This window comes from Myxocyprinus asiaticus, chromosome 24 (genome assembly GCF_019703515.2).
Source record: "Myxocyprinus asiaticus isolate MX2 ecotype Aquarium Trade chromosome 24, UBuf_Myxa_2, whole genome shotgun sequence".
Taxonomy (NCBI): domain Eukaryota; kingdom Metazoa; phylum Chordata; class Actinopteri; order Cypriniformes; family Catostomidae; genus Myxocyprinus; species Myxocyprinus asiaticus.
Genome location: NC_059367.1, coordinates 44,017,704 through 44,027,980, shown reverse-complemented (window position 1 = coordinate 44,027,980; position 10,277 = coordinate 44,017,704). Strand labels below are relative to the sequence as shown.

At 37.1% G+C, this 10,277-nt stretch overlaps 1 protein-coding gene across 6 annotated transcripts in view; it reads right to left on the bottom strand.

Annotated features, from left to right (window-relative positions):
- Window positions 1-2,445: 2,445 nt before the first annotated feature.
- Window positions 2,446-10,277, bottom strand: part of tmcc1a (transmembrane and coiled-coil domain family 1a) — a 78,363-nt gene continuing 70,531 nt past the window's right edge. For all 6 annotated transcript variants that reach the window (XM_051653294.1, XM_051653292.1, XM_051653291.1 and 3 more), the window contains 3 exons: window positions 8,703-9,388; window positions 6,524-6,659; window positions 2,446-5,843 (listed from right to left, as the gene is read on the bottom strand). In XM_051653294.1, the coding sequence (XP_051509254.1) occupies window positions 5,535-5,843; window positions 6,524-6,659; window positions 8,703-9,388 (1,131 nt within the window). In that variant the 3' untranslated portion in view covers window positions 2,446-5,534. The remainder of the gene's footprint in view (window positions 5,844-6,523; window positions 6,660-8,702; window positions 9,389-10,277) is intronic.

The window sequence follows — 10,277 nt, the reverse complement described above, 5'->3', positions numbered from 1 at the left end:
CATTTTTGAAAATGTGAAGTTCTTTTTAATTTGACACAGTGTTTAAACAGTGCCGGTCCTGCACGAGACACTGAAGAAAAAGTGCATGGTGCAAATGTCAAAGACATTCATCCAGCATGTGTTAACATAGGAAAACAATATTAAAACAGAACAGATGTGAGCAAAAACATGTTTGTGTGAACTCATCAATTTGTGTGTCTGTGAAAGTGTGTGTGTGAAACAAGTTCGGTAAGCTTGTTTATTTTTTCAGTCATTACAAAACCAATCCAAATCCGAAGTCCTACTTGAAAAACTGACCTCGGCTCGAAACCTGTCGGCTTCTCAGGTCCTGTCGGGCCCTGGTCGGGTTGCAGTCCTCTAATTGTGGCTGATTTATTGATTGTATTTGAAAGATAAAAAAATTCCTCTGTTTTTGGTCTTTCCCATTCATTTTCAATGGTCCAGTCAATTTTGACCGCGAATACCAAAGGTGTCACTTTTTTCTTTTTTTTATGACCACTTAGACTTATCAAATCAAGACTAATTTTTTTTCTTTCTTTCTTTTTTTTTAATTTTTTTTTTATTTTTATGTTCAGATGGCAAATGGAGGAAAAGTAACCAAGTCTTGTACCGCTCAGATAAAGGAAACCATTTTTATTAAATTGTAAAAATGTATTTCAGTCAAAAATGACCAAATACCATAGGAGGGTTAAGTATCTATTTTTGAATTTACATATGATGTAGTGTCTCACCAAATGATGAAAAGACTGCAGAGCACAATCAATTTCATGAAACAAACTTAAATAAAGTACTTGTAGAAATCCCCATAAGCTTTAGAAAACAACTCACATTCTTTAATGAAACATTTTAAAAAAGTTTAATGGACATCATGCATTCATTCATTATTTATTTAAGTTATAGCTGGACGATTGTGCCACGTTATATTTTAACACTTAAAATGAGACAAAATTACCTTTAGCCTACATGAAAAGCATGCAAGATATATTTTAGAGGTACTACATTTACATGCTACTTTTAAAAAACATTGTAATCCTTATTTATTTATTAAAAAAAATAAAATTAAAAAAAATACAGATGGACAGAATATAAGATGTCATGTCTTTGACCCTTTTACCAATTCATTTATATGACTTTTCCAGACCTAGAAATCACAATTTGAACATTCCCTGATATTTCCATGCAGGTGTGAGTGACAGTGGGAACCCTAGTCTTTATAATAACGGAATGATTAGAAAACACTTTCTCCAAAATGTTCTCAAGTTCTTGCTTGTGTTGCATGAACAATCTGTGACAGATAATGTATACTGACCTGCTGTAATGTTTAATTAAAGTTATATGGTTAAAGAGAAATGTTCATGGTCGCTACTGTCATGTATAACGACTCTAAATTCACCACAAAGAGTTTCTACTGTCGAAGTAGTTCAGATAATCTAGAAAGCGAAATCAAGTGAAGCTGTGAAGGAAGAGGAAAACAATGAGAGAAATCGTTTATTTCCCTCCGGATGCTCACAGCTCAACTGTGCCGCTTAATATGTTTCCGGTCAGATAACACACCGGGATCACGCGCCATACATTATACACATGGTGTTCGGTATTTTATTATTCGGTAAAGGCGACTTGTTCAATTTATCGCAATGTAACACTTTGTAAAGTATACAGATATGACCTTTCTCCATCAAACTAAACCCGAGGGATCTACTCAGTCATGCGCAGTCTGCAAATTATAATAAACCATGGATTTATTATTTATTTATTGTATTAACTAATACTACTACTTCTGTTATAATTATTCCTGAGGGAAAAGGTTTCTTTGTGAGGCCATCAAACCTGATAAAGAGTCCATCGAGATTTCACACAATATAGGCTCATGAATATTAATGAGCTTTCTTAAACGGATGCTCTAAGATTGGAGTGAAATTATTAATATTCAGAGCTCATCATTTGCTGCTTGTAAAGTGTGATATCGCCTCCTGGTGGACAGACAGACAAACATGTTGTGATTTACCGTGCGGTCTCTTTATGTACCTTCTCATTTCTGAACATTTACATTGCCTTTACATTCGTCTTTTAATATGTTCCTGTGACTTAGTGAAAACACAGTAAACAGATGTTATTGAAGCTTCAATCCACCTGCTGTATTACAATGTCTCCGAGACCCCAAACATGTGTAACATTGTTCATGGAGGATGTTAGAAGCGTGTTAACAAGTTTTAACTTACAATCTTTTCTCATAAGACTAGGAAAAATCATTAACTATCAATCTGATACTTAAATATTAAGTTTGCTTTTGAGCTATTAAAATGGTCTTAGGGTCTTTCAGATCCTACACAAAACACGAGTGCTACAATGTTTTTCCCCCTCCCATAAATAATCTGTATGAAGTTTATATACGTAAGTAGCGTGATGGTTGAAATCATACACACAAATATACGAATGAAACTCTAGTCAAACATTATCTTTATTACGAATTTTTAAAGATGAAGATGTCAAAGTAGATGCTGTTGGAAGGCACTAGAGCGGTTTAAAACTTGTACACACACACACACACACACACACACACACACACACACACACACACACACACACACAGACACACAAATACACTCACACACACAGACACAAACACACACAGACACACACTCACAGACACACACAGACACACACAAACACCCTGTGGCGGGGTAAAACGGGAAGGGTGTGTGGGGCCTGAGCTCTCAGAAATAAACACCACATTTCTAATTATTACATTACCGAATTATTAAGGTGAAATTACTGAAAAAGGTTATTGTACATACGTTACTGGTTTGACAACAGTGCTACCAATTTATGGCAGACTTTGTTAGTCAACACCTATTATAAGTCATTATTATCACTTTATATTATCAGCATGTATGAGTAGATTTGGTCAAGTTGTGTAGAATACGAGGAGCTTACAATCATACATACACATCCTAATAAACATCTGATCATTAATGACAACAGTCTCAATTAAAGGTAACTATCAATCCATTGCTAAATTAGACATAGCAATTTAAAAGATTACATAATATCATCAGAAGTATTTTTCACTCATATCATACTATTGTTTTTGATATTATATCAAAAGCAATAATAGCTACTGTCATTAACACATGTCTCTGATGTCACAGGGTAAACAGGCTCCTCCAATAAGGAGACACAATATTCTAGAAATTAATACTTAATTTAAAACAGTGTTTTGACACCCAATTATGCTGCTACAAAGACTTTAAAATAAAAAATACAATAATAAAAAAAAAAAAAAAAAAAAAAACACTACAGGAAGCAGAAAGTCCCCAGAAGTTAGATCTCCACTGGTATGTCTATCAGTCCGTTTTATCAAAGAAGCAGGTGTCTTCCCAACGAGAAGCTCTTCCTTCACGCTCCAGTGCAGTGAATACAGTGAGGACTGAGTGGGATAACACTGCTGAAAGTGCGTACACCCCATTAAAGGCCAATCTTAGCTCAAATCTTACATGACAGAGGAAACACTGACGTTCAGAATCATTTCAATGAGACCACTGAACAGGTCCTGCACAGTTTAAAGAAACTTTTCACCCAAAAATTACATTTATGTCATTATATACTCTGTGTGGGGAACCAACCCAAATTTATCATTGTTGCTCAAATCTCATTCTCCATCCCACATATTCAATCTGGTGCATCTGTTATCAATTATGACTAGGGCTGGCATTTAAATGCATACATTTTGTGTGATTACCTATCTGAAAAATAACCTGTTGAAAAAATGTAACCTGTAGGTAAATTGAAGCTTGATGTACCACCTTGATGTTTTTGTGAATCAGTGTCAGTAGGGGGCAGTCAGCGCAACACACCTTTTCAAACCAGCAAGAACAGCACAGACTTCAACAGATGACACACTCTTTCACTCAAAGACAGCTGGAGCGATAGCAACAGAATGCCGGGATTTTAAAACACGTTTTTCAACGTTTCAAACTATGTTTAATTTGACACAGCGTCCTAAAACACAGCATTTATAAATAGAGATGATAAAAACAAATCGGGGCTCGTCTGACGCACGAGTACATAGACCAACAATTAAAATAGAGCGGAGGGTTGACTTTTAAAGTAATGTATTTGAAATATCGTAATTATATTTATTATATTTTTATCTTTATTGGTGGACTTTCTTAGTAAATTTTGATATATACAATTAATTGCGATTATTAATCAGCACATAATGTAATTATTTCAGTCGGTTTAAATAAATTGACAGCCCTAGTTCAGACACATGCAAAAAGCAATGCTGTTTGGCTGCAATGACATGAAAGTCTGAACGTGAACGATATTTGCGAGCATCAGCGGAGGGGAAGGTTATGTAAGGCATAATTGACTCTGGCCCATTGAATTATTGAAAAATAATGCACACCGGAGGTGATAATGCAGTCACGACACGCAGCGGAGTGACCGTTGCACCTCAGGTGTGCATTATTTTTCAATAGTTCAACGGGCCAGAGTCAATTATTCCATTTATACAACAGTTACCACACCTTAAGACATCGTTCAGGGTTTTATCTAAAGACATTTACCTGATTTTCATCCCTAAAACGCTCTTGTGAGTGGAACTGCTTTCTTCCGCCACGGATTCAGCGTCTTTCTTTGATACAGCTCAAGCCTTCGTTGCTAGTTCGAAAACGTCACTTTAGAACCAGCAACAGAGGCTTTCGCTGCTTTTAAGCACTTATTGAAGAAACAAGTTAGTGTGTGTAAATGTGGGTGTGGTGCGAGTGAATTTTTTTTTTTAAGATATTATTTATCATTCTAATCCAGTGTACTCAACCAATTTGTTTTAACTGGTTATTTTGTTGCGGTAGCCTGTACAGCTCTTTGAAATAACTGAAATAATTTGGCGAAGCGATATGGAACCGTTATGCGGTCCAGACCTGGAAATACTAAATAGCCGTGTGTTTACTTGAAAATAATTGCACACCTTAGAACGTCCGTGAACCAATCAGAATCAAGCATTCAACAGACCCGTGGTATAACAGTGAATAATGACTTAAATTTCAGTTCGTTCCTCACACAGTGTTCGTATGTCTTCAGAAGTCTTGGAATGTAGCACTACTTTGATCCTTTTATGGTGGTTTTTAGTGATTTTGGAGCTTGACTGACATATGGAAAAGAGTTGTGTGCAGATTCTTCAAAACATTATCCTTTTGTGTTTCACATAAGGAAGTCATACGGGTTTGGAACATCATGAAGGTGAATAAATGACAAAATGTTAATTTTTGTGTGAACAATTCATTTAATGCTACATTGATCTAAAATCATTCTTAAAAAAACAATAACATTAGAAAAACAAATAATATTAATGTAACTAATTAAAGTTCATAGTAAAATCAATGCACTGAAGGCATTCAAAGTTGTAAACATGTGCAAAATGTTTCAAAACAGCAGTTCGACTACATTTTTTGTTCCATACCATCCTATTGAACTAGGAAGGAATTGGCTAATACCCCGTCCAATCAAATGGCAGCTAAAGCTCCACTGGCTGGTCATCTCGGCGGGTGCAGCATGCGGTAGGTGTGTCCTGAGAAAGTCTCCCAGTTCCTCCATAGGACAGCGAAGAGGAGGAAGAGGAGCAGTGAGGAGACGGAGCGGCTTCGCGTCTTCATCAGCGGGATGACGCAATTGGCGACGGTTGACACAAAGACGAGCAGGACGGCCATAAGCGCCAGCAGCACGTTGATGAGTTTGCCGAGTAGCGTTCGCGCTGTGGCGTTCTCCAAACCCTCCAACTGCACTAGCTGCTGCTGCTGAAGCTCCATCTTAGAGATGCGCGTCTGACACGCCTCCAGAGCCTCCTGCAACACAAACAACAGAGAGAGGTTTGTGCATAGCTGTTTTACTAACATTCAGTATGTGGGTGTTTCTTCAACAATGTGCACTTATCACTGTGGAATTCTAGAAAGTAAAGTCTCGTTAAAACATTTCACTCTCACTTAATTAATTTGACCACTAACAATGTCCAACCGTGTATGTTTTCTACTCTTTCTACGTTTTTTTATGCCACTTGCTGAATCAAATGAGGTAATGGGACAACAATGTAGAATACTACAGTGTCAAACATTTATTGTTGCATACTGCCTACTGTTTAATCATACTTCCGGTTCATGGTAGTATGCTACTCTGAACACAGCAACTGGTTTTGATTATTGTATATTCTGCCATAAGAGGGCAGTCTAGTATATTAGTGGTGTCATACCTTTTGTGACCCAATTCTCTATGAATCCAACCAACCTTATTTAATATGATAAAAGTAATGACCCAAAATGATTGAAATCCCCTCCATTAGAAATTACTCTGAACAATATTCACATGTTCACTTGATGAACAGTTATTGCGAGTTTTGCTTTTGGTTGAAAATATACCTGCCATTTCCAGTTTTTTTTTTTTCCCTTTTTTTTTTTTTAAACTATAAGCCTGAACCATTCTAAAAGTATATACAGCCTGCAAGTGAATGCTGCATGTAAACCCAGCGCACCTGTAAGTCGCGGGCCCTCTCGTTGGACTGATATGCAATCTTCTCTTCCATGCTGGCCAGTTCTTGCTTCAGGTTCAAGATCTCATTCTGATGGAGTTCAGTCAGATCATTCAGTTGTTCTTCTAAACGCTCACACCTACAAAAACACAACACAATTAACACGATACACAAGTCACTTCCAAAAAAAAGAGAAACCTACATTCTAAAATCCATGCTTCTGTATATGCTTTGATACAAACACAGAAAAGAGTTTGAGTAGAAAGAGTTTGTACATGTTTTGGGTACTCAAAGAATAATATTATTAACCTTTACAGACCCAGCATAACAGAATTAAGCAATTGTTTGTTTAAAGCAATTAAATAATGTAATATTCTTTAAATATGGGTAAAAACTTCACTACAATTGTATCACAAATACCATTTCGATTGCATATTAACTGTAAGAGCTTGCTAAAAATCACACAAAAAGGAGATAAGCTAGCTGACACGATTGCTAACAGTGTTGAAAGAAATATACACGTTTTTGGGTTAGTTCACCCAAAAATGAAAAGTCTCATTTATTCACCCTCATGCCATCCCAGATGTGTGACTTTCTTTCTTCTGCAGAACACAAATGAAGATTTTTAGAAGAATATTTCAGCTCTGTAGGTCCATACAACGCAAGTGAACGGTGGCCAGAACTTTGAAACTCAAAAAAGCACATTAAGGCAGCAGAAACGTAATTTATACAACTCCAGTGGTTAAATTCATGTCTTCAGAAGTGATATGATAGGTGTGGTTGAGAAACAGATCAATATTTAAGTCCTGTTTTTTACTGTCCAAAAACAAAAGAAGAAAAACTCTTAGGAGAGAAGAGAGCTTAGGAGGGCTGTTTGAAAGTAGATTTATAGTAAAATAGGACTTAAATATTGATCTATTTCTCATCCACACCTATCATATCACTTCAGTCTTATGGATTACTTTAATGATGCCTTTAAATTATTTTTGAAGCTTCAAAGTTCTGATCACCGTTCACTTGCATTGTATGGACCTACAGAGCTGAAATATTCTTCTAAAAATCTTAATTTGTGTTCTGCAGAAGAAAGTCACACACATCTGGGATGGCATGAGGGTGAGTAAATGATGAGAGAATTTTCATTTTTGGGTGAACTATCCCTTTAAGAATGTGTGTTTTTTTATTTTTATTTTTTAAGCATAGCTAAAATGCAGCGCTAGGCATTGGTGGTTAAACTTTTTTTTGTTTTTTTTTGTTTGTTTTTTTGGTCATTCTGTGAACTAGTAGCTAAAAGTGTTCTGTGCACAAAAATTGAGTGTGTGCCTGTTTATGTAAAATGTGTGTGTGTGTTATAGAGTGAAGTTTCACTTTTTGTCTTACTGTGAAAAAACACCACCACAAAATGTTGACTAATGGATTACAGTTTTAACCAATGTTAAAGACAATGCATAACAACATAGACTACTGCAAAAAAAAATGTAAGAGCATGTTGATTGTTCAGCTATCTTTGTGCTTCTGTTACTTTAAGCAAGAAAAAAAAATAAAATAAAAACCCGACGATAAACTGGGCATTTATGGCAGGAAAGCGTTTTTCCATTTATTGGTCATTCTCTCTCTCTCTCTTACCATTTAAAGGAAAAAGTCTAATTCAAGTCTATTTCAGGCCCAAAAAATAAATGCCCTCACCAGATCTGTGTACATATGTGTCCCAGGGGCAGTTCCAAAAGGGAGCAAGACAAACTTGATTTTGGTTGGGCAATCTTTGTTATCTTCTTGTTGAAATAATATAATTACATGTGTTTTATACTTGTCCATAAGACATTGAAGGTATAATGAAAATACCTGATCCACCTAGTTGAAATTGACCAGAACCAACAATGATGTGACAGCAATGTCTTAACATCTCCTGCAGTGCTGTTTGCAGTTCTGTGCTTATTTGTGTGCACACGAGAGAGTGACCTGTTTTGTTTGTACACGGCCAAAAAAAAATTAAAATCCTCACTAATAAAGAGAAACATGTCAAAAACTATAATTCTAAACTTCATAGCACATTTTTAATGGCCCTCATAAATTTAGGTTCTGATTTAAATCGACTTATAATAACAGGTTTGTGTGAAGGTTAGGTTTAGCAAATATACTCACCTCTGTATAAAACAATTAAAAGTGTGTGTGTGTGCGTAAGTACCTAAACCGCTCCTCCTGCAGCGCTTGCATCATCGTCGTGCACTCTTTAAGATAATTGCTCTTCAGATTTTCCACTGTCTCTTCTAGCTGTGTCTGTGCATCACGCAAGTCCTGCACTTCCTGCAACAGAATGTCTAAGCTGCCGCTGCAGCCCCTCTCCAGCGTGTTCCCCCTCAAGCTGGGCGGGCCCCCGGGGGCCCCCGTCACGCTGTTGGCTCCTGCCGATCCAGAAGTTGCACTTGAACAATCCTCGTCGCTCCCGAACTTTGGACTGGACTGCAGGTGGCCGACAGCCGACCCCAGAGAGCGCCCTCCGGTGGCCAGGCATTCCTCTCCGTCCTCCACAGAATCCTTCAAAGCGTTGATGTTGTCAGTGCTTCCAAACTTGTTGCGAATCAACGAGGCGATCTCGCGAGGTTTGGAGGCAACTGCGCCGGCGGCAGAGTGCGTGGCGTGAGAAAAACTCGACAGTCCGCCTTTGACGCTGTCGACCACTCCTTCACTGAGGCCAGTTATAACTCTGGTGCCCACGTCTCGCAAGCCCTGCTGCACATCCCGCAGCACGTCTTTGGGCTGCCTCTGTACACCACTGTGCTCCACCTCACGCAGGCGCCGGTGGTAGTGCTCTAGCTTGCGTTGCAGCTGCGCGATGCTCGCTGCCGACTTCTGGTTCTTTTTTTCAAACACCTAAAGTGACAGTGATATTGTGAGGTGGTATGAAAGAACAAGGGAGGAAATTAGTGTGTGAAAACAACAATCAAAAAATATCCAAATAAGTGGGTTTGGTAACACTTTTTTATAAAGGCCATATTTATAATGCATTATAAAGGCAATATGATATTGCATTTGTAATGTCTCATAATACACTTTACAATATGTTATAACTTCTAATAAAAAAACTGTAGCCACAATTATAATAATTGTAATACACATGTACTGATAGCTTAAATGCACAGTAAATTACTTTTGGATAAAAGTGTCTGTCAAATGCATTTATTTATTTCAGCCTAAATCAGCATAAATTAAAAAGACAAATGTAAGTATAAATAAGAGGGCGGCCGATAGTGGATTTTGCCGATACTGATAACTAAGGTGGTGGGAAAGGCAGATTAATTGGCCAATAGTTTTAAAAATTGATCTATAGAGCGTCAAAGACAAAGAGTCCAAAATGAATACAATCACAGATGCAGTTATTTGTTCAACCAAAATCCCAATAATAACCATAATATTTTTTTAGATTTGGTGCATAACGCGTGACTTTTTAGTACAAACATGCCCGAAACACACTGGGGACTCCAATTTTGAAATGATTAAAGGATGAAAAAACTATCGGAAACTATCGACAAATTTTTGCCCATAACCAATAGTTCCAAAAAGCAACTATCGGAACAGATTAATCGGTAAAACCGATATATCAGTCTAATATAAATACTTTACAATTTAAATAGTATGTAATTATTTCATTCACATAATTGAGAATGAGATTTTGTTGCATTACAGTAATGATAATTGGGGTCAAATGTGCTTTAAGTCCAAAGTATATTGCGGTGAGACGCAAATCTCGTCATCAGCAGAG